The following is a 19,067-nucleotide window of genomic DNA, read 5'->3' as shown; positions in this document are numbered from 1 at the left end:
ATTTTATAAATATCTTAGATGTCACTTTAAAGTTTTGAAAATCAGCTTGAATTTTATAGGAAAGTCAAATGAACTAATTGGCATTATGTTTTGATAGCTACACTGTCACAATGTGGACACTATAGCCAATGTCTGGTGTAATGGACAAAAGTTATGCAGCAGAGAAGCAATGAGTTGAAAAGAGCCCAAAAAATCTCAAGCCCTTTAAAAAATCAGTAGTTATAGGGCCTCCCCTGGTGGCTCAGTGGTTGAGGGCTGGGCTGCGAAGCTGCCCGCAGCCTCTGCAGTACCAGCTCGATCCCCGGCCACTGGCCCACCGGGTGAGGGTCCCACATGGCGTGCAGACCTCTCCTGCCATGCCCTCTGCTCCCCTCATCAGTGTACTTCATCTGTCTGCCTGCTCTGTTCCCCACTATGGCTCTAGTGAATTCTCTCACCCTCCCATGCTTCTGACTGTACCCAGTGCTTGTATAAATAAATAAATCTTTTAAAAAATCAGTAGTTATATTTATAATGCACACACATTTTCAGAAGCCAATTTTATTGTTGTGTACAATACACAAAACTAGTTGCTTGAAGTTAGGAAAGAATTCATAGATGTAGTCCTAAAGGTAGACAGACTTCATAATCTCACCAGACTAAAGACACACTTAGAATTGGCATTCCTTCACACCTTCAAAAAATACAGCAATGAACAGAAATGCATGAAGGCAAATACCTACAAATACACAGAAAATCAGAAGCAGAACAGTAAATATATGTACCACTTAAAAGTGGTTGATTTGCTTTTAGAGTGTACTATACCTGCTGGGAGAAAAACCACGTCACTGAACATATAGGTATATTTCTCATCTGTTAGTCTTTAACACTAAGTTAGAAATATAAGGTAAACAAACAGATCTAGTACATTAATATCTGAGCAATAAATTCAAAGGCCATGTAGAAACAGGTATATGTAAACATTCACTAGCTAGCCTAGTCCTTATTGTGTGTGTGTATGTGTGTGTTTTATTCTATAGAGTCTCTTGACCTCACTCCTCCATATTAATATTGTTAAGCTTTTATAGGGAAAGGAATTTTAATCTAGTTCTATATTCCCAGGACCTGATACTGGGTATGCATGTACAGAAACGTATACTTCACAATTCTAGGAAATAGTCAAAGTGCCGTCATAGCCATATTTAACAAATGGACAATCAAAGAGTCAAAAATACACCAACAAAATAAGGAGAGAAGACATTTTTTACAGACAATACTACACTGCCCCCCCAAAAAAAATAACAATCACTGATAGAAACAATAAACAATTGCAAATATAATTAAATAAAAATATCTAATGATTAATTCTTATAAGCATTTACCTTCCAGTCTGAGGATCACATCCAAAGTAAAGGGCTTTACAATGGTCCCAACTCTGCTCTGCGACAGAAGCATCTTGGTAAAGGCGCTGGCTGGTCAGACTATTGCAGATGGGACGCGCTGTCCCAGTGCTCTGGCATGAACATGTCAGGCAGCCGGTGGCATTGCCGGGAGAAATATAAAAACCTGGAAGACAAGAAATGAAACATTTTCATCCAACTTTCTATGCAGTCTTTTCTGAGAGAGATAATGTTCTGATTACAATGGAAACCAGAAATCTATCACACCATCCCACTCCCAGTACAAATAGGTCAGGACTGTTCTAACTGTGTCAATTGTGACCAAAGAAAGGCTGATTAAATAATTTACAGTGCACCTGGGTATTTACCCAGTGCCTAAAATTCTGCTTATTTAAGGCCCACATTATGACCTTTTCATGGGTTATTTCCATTTAGCAAATAACATCATAATCTCTTCAGCTGCCCACAGCCCAGAATGCAGAGACCTCTTTGGCTGGGGATCCAGGAAAAACACACAGGCCACCCAGTTAAATTTGAATTTCTGATCATGACTTTTTTTTGGGGGGAAAAGCATGCGTCCACATGATATCTGCTTATATTATGAAAGTGGTGTTACAGAACCCTGTATTTTTCCAAAACTGACACCCCTTTATCCCTTCATCCAGCTGCTTACTAAATCCTATGGAAATTCATTTCCAGGACTCTGAAATCTACTCTCCCTCCACATCACCGTCTTTCTAGAGTTAAAGTGTCTTTACCACATTTTTCATAAGCTCACACAATGTACCATTTATTGTCTCATTTCCTTCTTACAGTAATGCTAAAAATGCAGTCATATTATTGTGCTCCCTATTGAGATGAGCAAAGTGAAGATTAAGAAAGTTAATGAATGTTGTGAAAATGTAGAGTTAACATACCACAGAGCTCAGATTCAAACCGAGGCAACTGAACTCCAGAGCCGAGCACATCAGTGGTATCCTCTCACCTCTCCAATCTATTCTTGAATTTGCAGGTGTGACCAAGAGGCTTACAAACAAATTTGCATCATCAGGGAAGACCCTGGGTGCTATTTTAGAGCTGTTGGGTAAGATTCAGACCTGACTCCAGTCAAACTCATTAAAAGCAACATGCACAGAGAGGACCCGATGAGCTAGCATCACCTTAGGTTCAAAAACATCGGCTTACATAATAAAATTCCTGGCAAGAGGGTACTGGGCACCTGTTTTCTGAACATATGACCTATGAAGAGGCATGATCTAGTCATGAAATGATTCTTTCCAGAGGGTAATTTGAACAACTCATTCTTCTACTTAATATTATTTGATGACTTTTCATTCCTTTTGTGAAAGAATTCTGAGTCCCTAAGGTGGCCTCCAATTCTCCACTCAGGTGGCACTGCTGTCTCTAGCTTCATTCCACTGCTTGCCTCAACTCAGTTCATTCCAGTCACACTTCCTTCTGTTCTGGAGGTCTGTACATGGGTGGTCAGTCTGCTTGAATGGTTTGACCCAATACCCAGCTTAATTCACCTACACATATTAAGATTCGTAACTTCCTAGACTAACCTGCCCTGAGCCAGTTTAGACACAACTGTTATAAAACCAAGTGCCCTATTTCCTTGGGAGTCCTCATGAAATTATAATTAAATTCATTCCCAGCAGATTACAAGCTCCATGCAGACAGGAAATTCATTTGATTAAATCAATTGTCTCCCCAGCATCCAGTATAGCGCAGAGCACAAAATAGGTAGTCCAGAAGCATTTGATGAATTAAGAAAAATGTGCCAACTTATTAAAAAGGCATTGATCTCCACAAGCACTATATTTTTTAAAAAACTGAGTTTCAATTAATTATAAGCACATTTTCCCAGCAAAATAAAAAGCATAACTGATTGAAAACATTTTCAAATTACTTAAAATATCTTGACCCCATTAGGTAAAAGTCAACAGGCATGAAATTAGAAAGGCACTGGGCACCTGAATGATGAAGGAGGCAAGTTGGGAGAGGTGGTTCTTGGTGTAGTGTGCCATGCGTGTTCCTGCCCATATAAGCACTTACACACAGACACATGCACTGCATCACAAGGCTCTCATGGAAGCAACGGGGGAGGGGGGTTACTAAAAGATTCTAATGCATCAAGTTCCACAAACAAAAATGAATTGCACTAATTTAAGTTTACAAAATATCAGTGACAAGGAACGAGAGAGAGCATGAGTACAAAGTGCAGCTATGCTATATTATCTAGTCTATTGGGGCTCTTGTTGAACACAAGGAATTCTTTCTTAGCCATCTAACAATTCGTTTGTTTTCCTTGTCCTTGGCCTTTGTGTTCTCTCTTAGAAATCCTCAAAAGAAGCAAAACATGAAGATTATGCTCCATGAGTAAAGAAAGCAGCAGCTCAAAAACTGTGCCATTCAGTTCAAAGGAACTAACAGTTATATTTCACTGTAGCTTACAACTAGATGTTGTCCTTTGCTGCTTTGCACTCACTTCCAGCAATTTACCTGATAGGTGTTTCTAGAAATAGGGTATGGGCATGCCTATTTGTATTTATTCTCATATCTAATCCATCATGCAATCAGTCACAAATTTAAGCTTCCTTTTTGCATCCAAGACCACTGCAGCTGTGATTCCATGTCTTTTTGTTCCTCCGAGGTCCTCACATTCATGATGATGGCATCATGAAGTTACTAACAGCTCACCAATTGGGATAAATTGCCCATTAGCACAATTACTTAGAAGCAGAATTAATTTGGACTTAGTGTAGTAGCTTTGAGCCGCAGAGAATTCTGGAACAATTAGGGATGATTTTTACAAGAAATGATTTATTAAATAGGGGGACCTTTTCTGGAAGAAGAATGGGTGGTCCCAGTTTTGGAGAATAAGGAATGCTATAGAAAAATCAACCATATAGACAGAGAGGAACAAAATGTTGTTGATGCTTGTAAGGGGGCCATGACCTGCACGAGGGCTTCAAAGAAGATTCTGCACTGAAATTCATCTTGGGGTTAATTCCCCTCCTCCTCTCAGGAGCGTGATTATAAAGGTTAATCCCGCCAGTATTTTAGTTGTCCTATTTTTAAGCAGTTCTAATTAGGATGACTCAGGTGCCTTCCTGCTCAACAATTACCTCTTGCCTTACCTGAATGTGTCTAATTCTAGACCATTACCTCTCCTTTTATGGCTTCCAACTATAGAAAACACCATTTCCCCTTCCCTCCTACTTAAACTTCAACTCTTGAGTGTAGCTTAAAGATAACTGACCTTAATTTCTTGTCTTTAACTCAACACATTTCTGATCTCTCACCATTAGCTCCACTTCATGTTCCACATGTTTGTACCTGTATCATTTGAACAGATCTTTTTGAGATTTCATTCCATGAACGACTTTGTACCACACTCTTAACATCGTTGTTAGGACAATGCCATTACCTGAGATGAGGTAGTTTTGAGAGTTTACACGTATCTAGCACAGATCAGCACACTAAAGTTTATTATTTTCCTCCCGTTTTATTTCAGCTAATCCCTGGTCCCCAACAAGACAAGTCTCTTGTGGAAAACAATGTATTATGCAACTAAAGCAAAAAGTTATGCATATAATAAAATACCAACACTTTATCCAGGAGAAGCCTTACAGAGTCCTTAGAATTCAACGTCATTAACAAGGTAGCTGGTGCAATCTCCTGTCGTGGCTATTTATTTGCACAGCACAGTTCCTGTCCCGAGCATAAAGGAAGAGCCCATTCACTAGCAATGTCCCTCCTGAGGACCATGAACAACTAGGCTTTGCCAAGGTCTTAAAATGGGAGAAAGAAAACAAGTTTAACCTCTAGGCCTTATTCAGAAAAGGAGGGCAGAACTGAGGCTAAGCTCTAATTAGAGGCCATTTAGAAGAAATGACTCTCACCTTAAACCAGAGAATGGACATGATATTAAGAGTCTAAGGTAGAATCTGTAGCTCATTTACATTGAGAGCCAAGACTATATTACCAATGATTTACAAATCAATATTTTCAGAAGGAAATATTATGGACAGAGCGAAATCTCAAATAGTAACAATGTTTCTTCTGTTGATGGTTTTTATAAAAACCATGCTCAAATTATTATTCATAGAGCTCAGTTCCTATCTACTTTTAAGACCCAGCTCAGGAATTACTTTCTCAATTAAGTTCTCCATTTTCCCCATTCTTCAAGAATCAATCCTTCACTTTACTGCTGTTCTATTTTGTACATTTCTAATACTGCACTTATCACACTGTACTATATTTATGTCTGAGTCAGTTTCCCTTACTGAACCATAATGCCATCATATATATATATGACTGTATATCTCATACCCCATAGTCTCCGCTGCCTGACAATGTATGCCATAGAGGCTTATTGAAAAGAAATGGATATATAAATGAGTGTGGGGCTGAATGGGTGGATGGGAAGAGTGATGGATGCATATCTATTTCCCTTAAAATAGGAGAGGATCTCAACTCTGAAAAGGAAAATGGTAAACAGAAATTGAGAGTCAGGAGAGACTGGTCAGACTGAGCAGCAAGTCATATCTAGGACTCAGGTGCCATCAGTGTAAAATGTGAGCCTTGCCATATAAACAGGTGGAAAACTTCCAGAAAGATAATGTTACCCCAAAACCAGGGCTCCTGTGTTGTGATAACAAAGGCTATCGCCACAGGCTTGCTTAAAAGAGATATTTTACAGTACTTCTCTGCTTTAAAGAAAATCTAATTTTCCAAGTTTGGTGAATATCCTGAAAGATCTCCACAAAAATGTTCTCCAAGAATAAACTCCAGTAACCACATCAGCAGATATAACCATATCAACAGCTCTGATCATATCTTGAGAATTAAAATGCATAGATAAAGACATGCATTTGTAAGATCCAGCAAAACATTTATTAATCATCTGTTCTCATTTTTCTGTTTCAATAATTATGAGATGTATACTCTAAAGTCTCTCTTCCGTGCATTTGTGATCATCTCAAAAATATCTCCTACTTGGAGGAGATAACCCCATTTCTAAATCATTCTAACTCTTTTTTAGTCACACTTAATTTTCATTAACATGGGATTTCATGAGTTGAGATGACTTTCTGGATGGTGGGAAAGTTGTAGCACTTGTATGAGCACCTATGTTCACCCACCTTCACTTGTTGAGTGACAGTTCATGACAAATAGTGAGTTATTAATTATTTATTAAAAGTTTTACTCTGTCAAGTTGCAGTTTCTAGAAAGAGAAAAATCTTAATTTGTAATGGCTCTTCATTAATCAGATTACATTTCCCTACTATGAGATGTCAATAACATCTGTCCTCCTATCATAGGAGTATTATTCTTACTAACTGGAATTTTTCAGATAAGACCCTATTATAAGTACTAGCAAAGAGTAGACATTCAGAAATGCTATAATCAGCATTTATTGTTAGGCAGTTGACTATGAAAGTGTGATTTTCCTAATGTCTAAACAATGGCTGGTCAATATCCTTTCCCTTCAGAAGTGCTTAGGATTACTGTCCATATTTCCCATGATGATTTCCTAGTGGTTTATTAGGGAAAAAGCTCTTATTCTGGGATTCAGTTCTCTCCAACACACATCGATGTGAAGAGCAGTTTGACTTCACACTAGTACCTGTGGCAGAATCAGGCCTCAACTTTAAGGCACTGATTTTTAATGGGGACTATCGGCCGTCTCATTCCAATTCCATTGGCAAGGTCTTGCATGCAATTCTGGTTTATGAGCTCATTACTTAACAAATATGATATGCTTCTTAATGAAACAAGATAGTTTGTTTTACTTTCTAATAGTCTGGATGAATTATAAAACAAAATCCAAAGTAAATACCAGAGGGAAGCATGAGGAATGGACCTATTAGCACAAAACATGTCACATGAAGCTGTTTTCATTATAAATTAGCCGTTATTTTATTCTGAAGCTGCAGAGTCCTCGATAAACCCTCTCTGCCTCTAGTCCTCAAGGACAAGGGTGGGTCACTGGCTGGGGATGCCTTGACATCCTTCCTGCCTTTCTCGGCCTGGCCTCTGATTAAGTGCCTGCTGCTGAGCGTTACGAGGTCATCCAGCACTGGAAACACAGACTGGGGAAACATATTTAGTGCTATATTTATTAGTGTGGGTATGTGTACATTCATATATGTACACACACTCCAAATAATTTTAAATTAAAGCATTTTTAAAATACTTAATGGAGGTTAAGCAGCATTTTTAACCTCTGTTCAAGTTATTGAATGGCATATTAAAACCAATGTGGCTCTAATGTACCTTCTAATGGGCACTGCTGCTTTAACAAATTGCCTATAAATTTTAGTTGAATTAAGCCTATTCCTTGTACATTCATAGGAAGGTTAGGTTAATAATACATGAGGTTTCATTATATGCACCTTCTTAATAATGTTTTTTAAGAAAGTGGGACAAGAATGTATGAAAGTTGTCTCTTATAGACCAGTAATATTTACAGTCGCAGATGGAAAGGGAGCAAAGTGCTCAGGGCAGTGGGTGCACCCCTCCTACCCCAAGCTTCTCTGACCATGCCCTGCTGCTCAAACACAGCGGTGTGGGGCTTCCCCCTGTACAGCAGGCTGCAGGTCTCCCAGCTGTGTTAAAGGAAGGAGAATGAGAGCTGTAGGTGCAGAACGCATTTTTTGTGAGTACATGCACAGCTGGCTACTGGGAGACATCTGCCAATGATAAAGATGCTTCGAGACAAGGGTTGCTTTTCTTAAAGTAAATTTCATGGTAACAGACAATAAAACCAGAAAATAAAATTCAAGATTGCTTTTGAAATTCGAAGAAGGCAGGAGCTCCCTGACCCATGCCTGTAGCAAAAGAGGTTCACAAATGCACTGACTTCTCCATATGCTACACATAAGTGAACAGATACTTGCTTTGTCAAATAAGTACATTGGAGACTTAGGCTACTATTTCCTTTCTTCCCTTATAGGACAAAATTCCACAACTTCTACACGTATGGTGAAAAGAGCTGCTCTGCCCTCGCATCATGCCTGTATCTTAAAATAGGAGAAAGCCAGTGTAGTATTTTTAAATTGTAACCCTTCATTAATTACAGAAATACATGGAACATCCACTTCAGAGACACAGGTCTCCCTGGCTCTCTAAAGGGAAAGCATTCCTATGGAACCTTTCTTAAGCTGAAACAGCATTAATACAAAGGACCAATTGTCATTCATTTATACAGAAACATTTTTGAGTGATTCCAAATCCAAAAAATTACCTCCCAAATATAGTAAAAATTATACACAAACCTAAAATATTTCAGTCCTCTAACCAAAGTCAGGATACTATGATGCACAGCCTGTAGTTCTGAGGAAGAAGCTTGGTGGGACTGGTCTCGCTGCTGGGGGCAACTCTGCTTCTAGAATGGCTGCTGTAAAACCAACACAGATGCTCTTTTTCTTGTCACCTTTTTCTGTGAATGCAAAAATCCTCCTTGGTGTCAGAGGCAGAGTTAGGTGCCAGTGCAGGTCTTTCACAAAAGCAAAGCTGAATGAATAATGGGGACTTTTGAAAAGTGAGGGATGCCTGCACTGCTCTACATGCCTGGGATAGGGCCCAGGGCAATCTGAGCAACAGTGATGAGACTTGATAGCTGGAGAGGAACAGGTGATCTGAAACTCATGGAAATGATATCCGAGAGCTCCTGGACTTGCCATGGGTCACTGCAGTCCTGTCCTTACTATGTCCTGTGCTAACTGTGATGAAACGCAGTTAGGGAGCAGAGTGGATGATCCCAATGATGTTTGAACAGCAGAATTTTAACTGTGTGCTGAAAGTGACCAGAGAAGGATAAAGGAGTGAGCAGAAATGGACGTCAAGATGCTAGTCACATGGTCCAGGAAAAGGTAAAAGTGGCTTGGGACAGGAAGCTAAGGTGTCGAGAAGTGGTCAAATTTTAGACAACTTAAAGGAAAAACAGAGAAGATCTATTTTGATAGAAGAGATCAGAGTTGTGTAAAAAGGAGTCAAGCACAACTGGAAGGGCCTGGCCTGAAGAAGATTATAACGCAGGGTGATCAGGATAACATTTTCAATTAAGCATGGTCGATTGAACAATTGTTCCTTCCTGAAATCCCCAAAATGAAATAAAAAGAAAAAAAATAGATGAGATGGTATCCAAAAACAGAGGACAACAAGCAAGGCATTTGCCATGGAGAGGCCCACAGCAAGCTCATTGATTGTTTACCTAACTCTGGAAAGAAAGGTTTAGAACTGAAGGTTCCAGAAGTTTCTGAAGTCTGGTTGTTGGCGAAGCAGCCTACAAGATGATGTCCTCGCCCTGGCTGTTCTACTCTGGGACTTCTGGTCCCTTCACAGCTGCCAAGCCCTAGCATTGCATGGGGCTGACTCAGTCTGCTGCCCGTCACCTGCATGGGCATCTGTGAGGCAGACAAGACTGACCTGGGTGTGCCATTGCTACACCCTCCCCCACCCCCGAGCATGCATGGCTTTCTGTGGGTGCTCTACATCCTATTTATCAGCCATCAGTTGCATGGACAAGCTGAGGGGGAAAATAGCCAACAACAGCTACTGGCTCCCTCTTCAGAGCAGTGTTTTGAGCCATCCTGGCTGGTGTGGCAGCCAAACTCTATGAGACTTGGCATGCTGAGCTCATGGCCATGTTATCAAGTCCAGCAGCTCCTGTGCCCTCATGCCACATGTGGTGAGTATGAATGGTAGATGCAGTGGGTAGGCCCACTGCCTTCCTGAATATCCTGGCCCTGTCCTGCAATCAGGAATGTGGCTGGGACTAACAGCTAGAAGATAGACAGTGGAGCTTTCTGGACTCAAAAGCCCACAGCTACAAGAACAGGGGCTATCGGGAGCAATGGGAGGAGCAGAATGGCCAGAAGATTTTAAAGGGCCAGAACACAGGGGGTTGGTCTCTTGGTGGCCATCATCAGCTTGTCCTATGGTGCTGGCCCTCCACTTCTGATCTCTGGAATGGTCCCTTCTTCCATGTAGTTGGTCCCAGCTTGCCATGCTGAACAAGCCAGCTGCCATTGGGCACAACAGCCTCCTGCTTGTATTCTGGATTTTGTACCACAGTCACTACCTAGGATAGGACAGACAGCATTCAAACGTGTTGGCCCACAAATTCATTCATTCATTCATTCATTCATTCATTCATTCATTCTCCCCTCTCTCTTCCCTTTCCTCACTCCCTGTACAAATCCTATTACTGTTATTTCTCCCCATGTGCCTATTTTTGAATCATGTTTTCCACTAATCAGCACATGGTGAGGACACAACAGACAGGTCATCAGCTTATTCCCATTTATTCTGTTTCAAAGGGAGACATGTGGTTAGTCCTTTCCAACCAGAAGTTTCTCCCATTTGCATTTTGAGGGAAGACTGTGTTTCTTTTTAGGGGTTAAATCAGAGAGAGCTTGGGCTGGACGTAAAGGGATGACGTGTTGCAGTGTCCACAGGGCTCATAGCACCTGTGATGGTTGGGTATATGTGGCAACCCAACAAGGCCCAGTGCCCAGGTGTTTGGTCAAACCCTAGTCAAGACCATGAAGGTGTTTATGGGTAGGAGCCTCTAGAATGTAAAAGACAACAAAAAATCAGATTGGCAATGATGGAAGGTAACAGTGAAATAACTTAAAATGCTTGAAAGTTATTCTAAATAGTGATAAAATTCCACATAGCTATCAGAGTGTAATAGAGATCATTTTAGACATATAGCATTCTAAAAAGAAAATCAACTTATCACCACTATAACTCCTTTTAAGATGTTGTTGGAGGATGTGTTCTCCCCATTACAAAACTAAAAATATACAAGAAGGAAAAAACAACACAAAGATTGTGAAAATAGAATATAGGGTATCCAACACAGAGACATGTGTAGGAATGCCTCGGCACACATGCGAAAGTAAGACTAAGGCTCAAACTGTGCAATGTAACTAGAAGATCAAGGAATTTGGAGACTCCTTGTAGACTGATATATTCAGTGGAAAAAATCCCAAATATGAGAACACACACACACACACGCACACCTCCTATTGGTTCTGTCTCTTTGAAAAACCCTATTTAGTACAGATGCCCTTCTTAAAACTGATTATTTCTCACCATCTTCAATTAAACACATTGCTGACTGAGTGTGTATAGAGTACAAGGATTTATATTAGAATCATGGATATGCAACTTAAATAAAATAATCCTTACTCTAAAGATACTGAGACTAACAAGGGCAATTAAACAAGTGTTCCTGTAAACAAATGCAAGTATGCTTTAAATATGATCATTATTTTCATGAATGATGATTTCCATTCTGTAGCATCCTTAAAAGAGAGGACAATTTGCCACAAGCGTTTTCAGAGGAGTTTTGTGACATCTGTGCCTAGGCAAACAGCCTAAGAAGGAGGCTAAGTTGCTGAAATCAAGAAAGAGGACAAAATAAGAGAGAGGAAAACATGAAGTGGAGGAACACTAAGAATGATTTCCAATATTTTAATTTCAAACTTAACTTGTACTTTCCTCAAAATTTACAGGCAGACACTTTCTAGATTCAAAAAGAATTTAAAGGCCCAATGATCTAAAATATCAATAGCAGTCCAAGGAGCCATTCTTCTTCCAGGAATCTCCCTGCCCAGAGAAACCACCTTCAATTCCTATAGATATTTTATCTGGCTTTTATTTCTATTGTTCTACTTCAACTTGTAAAACACAGACGATTAAAATATGAGTGTTTAGCTCCTGAAGTCCTTTTCTCAACAAACCCTCCACTTAGCTAAGCCAATATGCAAAGATTATCTTATTATGACTACATAAACCTATTTCACAGCTCTGCCATAGAATATGCCCTGGTTGTATTTCCTTTCTTGAAAATGTGCTTCTGCTTAGTTTTCTAGGAATCTCTTATCTATTTCTAGGCACAAAAACTTTCAAAAAGAAAGCTACCTGCTCATTTTATCCCCCACTGAATAAATCATCCCACAGAAGAATCCAGGGGCTCTCTAGCTTTGTTGTGTGACTGTTTCCTAGGTCAGACACAAACCACACAATGAAATTTAGCAATAGACCATCAGTCAATGTCTATAACATTTGGTCAATCAGCTTGTGCTGGTTTACTTAGAAGGGGGTTAAATAAATCCCAGTTATTTTTGAAGGAGACCACCAAGTACCTTATTTACAAAATTGAAGATATTAACAAATAGGAAAAAAGCATCATCTGAGAATATAAAAGAATTGATTGCAAATTTGGAAGGATGAATCCAAAGCTAAAAGATGTGTTGTGGCTGCCATGCTGGCCATGGGCCCAGCTCTGGGTTACCTTCCTGTTTTCTGGGCTACTTACTACCTGGTTCTGCCCCAAGGAGTCATGTGACCTGACACCCCTGACCACTGTGAACAAGCTCAGAAGTAGACATCCCGACAAAACCAAGTCACTCAGAACTTCCCTGTTGGAAATTTAACCAATAAGATTTTGTAGAATTGGAAATACAACTATAAGCAAACTCTCTCCTCACCCAGAGGAGAAAGAAGCAGGGAGTCTCTCTGCACAGAGGGAGTGAGGGTAATGAATTAATGAATAGATGAATGAACGAATGAATGTATACCAGTGGGAGCTCCCTAACTTCTGAGTCCTCAATGCATCACTCCCAGTCAGTGTTTGTGGGGGAGCTCAGTGATAATGTAGACTCCATTTAGGTTTAAGCTACTTCAAATTATTTTCTGATACTGTACCTTAAAAAAGAATGAACAGTACATCAATTTCTCTCTGTTTCTCTGGGTCTACTTGTCACACTGACCAATGTCAAAAGAAAGGGACTTGTTTATTCTCCTCAGCTGGATTCCTTATCATGTAAGACATGACGTTGGTTCCACCCTTCCCTGACAGGTCCCTCACTTCTGAATTTGCATTACCCGCCACTTCACAGGCTCAGGTGACTCAAGCTGACCTTGGTGAACAGGATAACAATTAGTGCAGTGGCTGAACAGTGATAAATGCCTATATTTATGATGATATTGTGATGAATTTATAAGGAAAATCATTGTTTTAGTTAAAATCCTATGTTGGGGGGGAAAAGCCATAGATGGACTCCATCTCTCCTCCAGTTGGGAAACAGACAGAATGGTGACTACAGCAGAACTAAACAGGTATTTATTTTATTAGTTTGATGCCATGGTCATTTTTGCTCAGTATTATTAGTTCGTTGACTAAATATTTGCAATTGTATAGATAATCTATTCAAGTTTTTTGTCCTCTAGAAAAATGAAATTTATTCTTGCATGGCTTGGCTTTTTTTTAGTTGCTTAAAGATTTATTTCAAGTTGAGAAATTAAATATGTGTCAATTATGAACTGTCTGATTGATTGACATTAACCTAAAGGGTCACCTCCCAAATTGAAACACAAACATGTATCATGATTTTGAGCACATTAAACATTTCTATCTGTGTTGGACAAGGATGAAAGCCTAGCACCAATGTTGGAGATCAAATTTCTAGAAGTTCCAACCCAGGAACAAAGAGCAGTAACCTGATATCACCTGATACAGGAGAGTGACAAGAAAGCCTCCGCAACCATCATCATTAAAACTTCGGAGAAATTTAAATCCGAAATTGCAGAGCTCATATCTAAGTCCTAAAGCTCGCATTCCTCACTTATCTGGTTGACACTGATCATCACACCTTCTTCCTTGACAATTAGGCAGACATGGACACTGGCCACTGACTGGGTCACAGATGGCCCCAGGATATGTCCCTAAGGAGTCACACTCACACACCTGGAAGTCTTGGAAAATGCCAGTGGTCAAATTGTACCTGTGAGGCTCAAACTGATCACAGAGAGGACCTGGGACTCCTAATTTGCAAGAACACTGTCTCATTGATGTGTCATACAGCAAAGAATTGCTGATGGTCCCAGCCTTAGCACAGTTACAAAGCAGAGAGAAGAAAGACTTGCTTTGTTGCAGGTAAAAGTATTCTTCCAAATATGCATTGCACTATCTCCCTCCTACATCGGGCTGGCAGGTGAACTGCCCAGTCCTGCCATCACAGTTACTCCCAGGGAGGGATCCTGCTGCATCACTGTCATAGGCCTTACACCTGGTGACATCTGGGCCATACAAGTGTTCTCTGTAAGTGTCACAGTGAAGTCCTCTGGCTTCCTTTTTGCACTTGCACTGGCTAGAAAGAACATTGCAGAGTTTGTCCAACGAGCCATGGAGGTTACAATGGCAGGGTCCATCTACAATGTTCATCATTAAAACTTTGGAGAAATTTAAATCCAAAATTGCAAAGATCACATCTAAGTCCTAATGACAAAATGTGTTTAAAAAGGTAAGGAAAGGAAAATTATTCCATTCAAACTTTCAGGTTAGCTGAATCACAAACAATACTCCTGCCCACATTTGATGCAGAAACAAAATGTTGAGTGTTTTTTTAAAAATGCCAAAAATGCAAAAACAAAAAATTAATGACAAGATCTAATGCATTTATGTACAAGCCCATTTTTGCAATGTGCTTTATAACATTTTATATATTTGTTGCTTACTCCAAAAAATTCTTACTGCAAATGCTGCCTCTTCCTCCCTCTTTAAAAAATATTAAAAGATGGATGTGGTGGGATGTGGATGTGGGTAATTACTGGGGCTCTGATGGTGGGTGTGTATGAAATAACATACAATTTAAATGTGTACACCTATAACCCTCATACATATACTGTGATGTAGATCAGCATTACCTTAATAAATCTAACTTTATAAAATGTTAAAAGTGTTATTTTAAAACTAATATTTAATTGTATTAAAACTATTATCTTATATTAAGAGAATGCCCATTTTAAAGCCATACAGAAGAACGCAAATTCCCACATTATTTTCCTTGAAATTAGAATGCCCTAAAAATGTTTAATAAAATGTTACACAGGTAACCGTTTTTGTGATAAGAGTATATATACTTACTTTTGAATGTCACATATTTAAATAGTTAATGTAAATAAAACTCATGCAGAACAACTATTATTTGAATGCTTATACGTGCTCTTATGTTTTGTCATTTTCAATTAATATAAATTATACTCTCCTTGGCTCATAAAGCAATCACATTACTTGTCATATTGCGTGATTCAGAACATGCTTCTTTAAACACTAAGTAAATTCTGCTGTATGTATTATTACTATTTAAAGGAGCACAGATACACATTTCATACAGAAAAGTGTTTTATCACCTAAACTTAAAGCTCTGACAACTTAGGTTAATTTCAAAAAGCGTATAGCAAGGCAAAGGACTAAAGAAATTCTTTAGAACAATAACACTGAGATGCAAAATACTTCTGGTAGATATGCTTCCCTTATCCCTGAATTTAAATAACTGGTGATGTGGGATTGAATCCATTGAAACATTTATTTCAAGCTATTATAGCAATAAAAAAACATTAGTCCTAAAACGTCAAAAATACACCCAGGAACTCACAATTAGAAAAGCATTTCCTAAACTGGAAGAAAATGCATACTCTATATGTACATATGGGTAAAGATTCAAGAACTCCAGAGGAAGGCAAGTCTTTAACAGTGATGAATGGCTCACCCAAGGCATATCATTTAATTTCAATAAGGAAAATAAAAAAGGACTACTATTGCTGCAAATTTTAAAAATAACTGTATTGTTAACAAGAATTATGACTCATTTTGAACTATTAAAATTGGTCTACATGGATTCATATCATATCAGTTTTAAAAATATGCGCAGTGCTTATTTGAATATGCCATACATATTCCTGACAGGTAATCTATTCCTGACGATACTCGGGAAAGCCTACAGGGCATCACATTCGGTGTTAACAAGTACAGGCGAGTTAGCACACTTGGCATTTAATTCACATTCTTCCCCCTTTTTATTCTAGATGAATGACCTACTTTAATAAAATTATTGGTGCTAATGTATTTTACTGGTGATAGAATCATTAGTAAGATTTAGCAGTTTTGTTAACTCTACCAGTCTGCTTTCTGAAGCATATACAACATACACTTATATTTTCTGGTTTTTCTTTTAATCATATTAAAGCAAAATTGAATAAGGTTACTTGCTAATCCCATTAAGAAAAGAAATATATATAAAATACCTATTTTTATTAAAAACATTGGATGTATGGAAATAACTATAGAAATAATATCATAATGATGATTTCATCATCAAATGTAAAGATCTTTGTATTTTTCAGCAGAATGCTAGCTGGCTCAACCAATAAAAGAAATATATGGCAAAGAGGTGATAACAAATTCTAAGTAAAGAGTAAATTTGGATTTTTTTTTTTCCTTCCCTATGCTCCGGATAGAGAAGATTCCATTGATATAGATAAGTAGCATTTCATTTTCCATGAAGTTCTTTCTTTAAACATGTTTGCACATTTTGAATTTAAAATATATCTCACATGAAAGAACAATGGATGCCATATGGATGGAATGCAAAGGTCTTAGGATTCTTTCAGCATCTCTGGTAATGCTTGGCCATATTTTGTCTGAAAAGTTACTTTTTACATGCTTGAATTGTGTAAGGGCTAGGGATGTTCAAGATTTTGATGTGCTCTTTTTCTAACCAGAGAAATCATATGTAATACCATCAAACACATTGACATAATTTTTATTAAATTAAAATGAATCTCTTGTCTGGCAGAAATGTATAAAATGATGTAGGTGGATCTACACAGACAAAAGATAAAAATTAACTTTGGCATTGTATCGCAGAAATAAAGGGTGATGCGGACTGAGGTAGCAGTAGCACACCATCCCTGCCGGCATGTTTTTATTACAAGGTTGAGGTCAGTGTTAGAAAAACCTTGGAAGTCTAGGAGGCTCGAATGACAATAGAAAGGCAAAGGTCTTTTTTAAACTTCCTACACAAACCAAGACACGCTCAGCTACAATATGAGACTCACTTCATCAGCAAACTTTCCTCTCATAATATTCTCATATATCAAAATTTCAAGTGCATTATGTACATAGTGCATTTGGGCACTTGATAAATTTTGTCCTTATGTGGCTGTGGTTCCCCTCAAAAATGTTGGATGTAATAAATTGCTATAATCAAATCTAATTTCTGAAAAATACCTGTGGGAGTAACAAACAAAAAAGCACGTCTTATATAAAAAAATGATAAATAACACCGAAGGTAGCTGTTTATTATAATCAGCTTGGTATTGAATTACAAAATTAAAATTATGTGGCCTTTTATAACTAACCTAGCAATATACATGATCTGTGGAATTATGTTGACTTATTTTGCATTTCATAGGAACAGTTCAAAGAAATATAATAGAAAAAAAATTGGAAAGATTTATCACAAAGGACCCTGTAGCACAGAATATTTTGAAAAAATCCATTTATTTTGGTCTATTAAGAAAACTAGCATGGAAATGATTTGCTTAGAACTCATTAAATATAAGCCATTTTGAAAAAGTGCTAATTTTCTAAAAGAAACATCTATGTAGTAAGCAAATTATATTTTTCTATGACTTATTAGTAAGGGACCAAGTAAACTAAGGAATCTACAGAATATAAAAAAAAAAAACAAACTTCTAAAGGGTTGATTAAACTAAGTTTCAAGCTGCAGTTTGATAGAATTATTAATTTAATCATTTTTAGACAGTTAATTTCATCCAAATTTTTTCTTTTGGCTGTCTGCCTTGAGAAAGGAATTTTGCTTTATTCTTCAGTTAAGAAATCAAACAGAGAATTTTATTCTAGATGATAATAGAGATATGACTGTAAACTTTTGCATTACACATACCAATGACGTTGGCTTTGCACTTGTGCTGGCCTGAATTTGGGTGACAGGTAATAGCTCCATCCACCGTCCCAGAGGTATTACAATCGCAGGACCGCCAGCCATCAGGATCCAGCCCTTGCAGATTGTAGAATCCATCCTGGCACTGATTGCACTGTCTGCCAGACACATGTCTCTTACAATTACACTGGCCTCCAATCTAGAGAAGATACAACATTTTGTAGAATGATGAACATATCTATTTTTAGATAATTTGCTCATTAGGTACATGACAGGGAGGGAGAGAGAAAAAAGTTTAAATGTTAAACAGACAAGAAGCTAGTGGGGTATTTTCCCTTTTGACACAAAAACACAGGAGGTTGCAGCAGGATGAATATACAGAACTGAATGAAAATAAGTGGATGCCTGAAAGGGAAAAGTGGAATTAGGCATTAAGCACCATATAAAGAAATCAAAATATAGTGATGGGGAGACTGAAAATAGAAAAGTAAGTAGTTAAGTTAGTCTTCACAACTTCACTGTTCTGCTTCATCCCTCTCATGGACTGTCTCATTGATCCAAACTTATTTTATAGATGCTAGGTGCTTATATTAAAAATCTTTCACTAATATCATCATCCTATCATGGTTTTAACAATATTTACAATAAAGTTTTTTGCCTAAAGCACTTTTTCTTTCCATACTATTCTCCTCGAGGACTATTTCAGCATATCAATGATTCATTGATTGCATTACTTCACTACACCCAGCATATTTAGCTGATTTGTACTGTATAGGAAAAATGCCCCCCCCCAAAAAAAAGTTACTTGTTTTAAGTCTTAGCATGCAAAAGAGTTGAAAAGTCTGTATTTTTCCTCTTCATGCCATTTGAGAATGAAAATACATAAAATATAGAATATTCATCAACTCTGTAAGTA

The 19,067-nt window shown here is 38.1% G+C and overlaps 1 protein-coding gene across 1 annotated transcript in view; it reads right to left on the bottom strand.

Moving 5' to 3' along the window:
- The window catches only part of USH2A (usherin), a gene marked incomplete at both ends in the record, with an annotated part of 619,110 nt that overhangs the window by 487,040 nt on the left and 113,003 nt on the right, over positions 1–19,067 (bottom strand). The window contains 5 exon segments of the mRNA XM_084245562.1: positions 1,362–1,545; positions 14,034–14,370; positions 14,374–14,616; positions 14,618–14,682; positions 18,155–18,350. Coding sequence (XP_084101688.1) covers positions 1,362–1,545; positions 14,034–14,370; positions 14,374–14,616; positions 14,618–14,682; positions 18,155–18,350 — 1,025 coding nt within the window.

This window comes from Talpa europaea (assembly GCF_964194135.1).
Source record: "Talpa europaea genome assembly, chromosome: 10".
Classification (NCBI taxonomy): domain Eukaryota; kingdom Metazoa; phylum Chordata; class Mammalia; order Eulipotyphla; family Talpidae; genus Talpa; species Talpa europaea.
The sequence above is the reverse complement of the archived record's forward strand: the minus strand, read 5'-3'. Positions and strand labels throughout refer to the sequence as shown.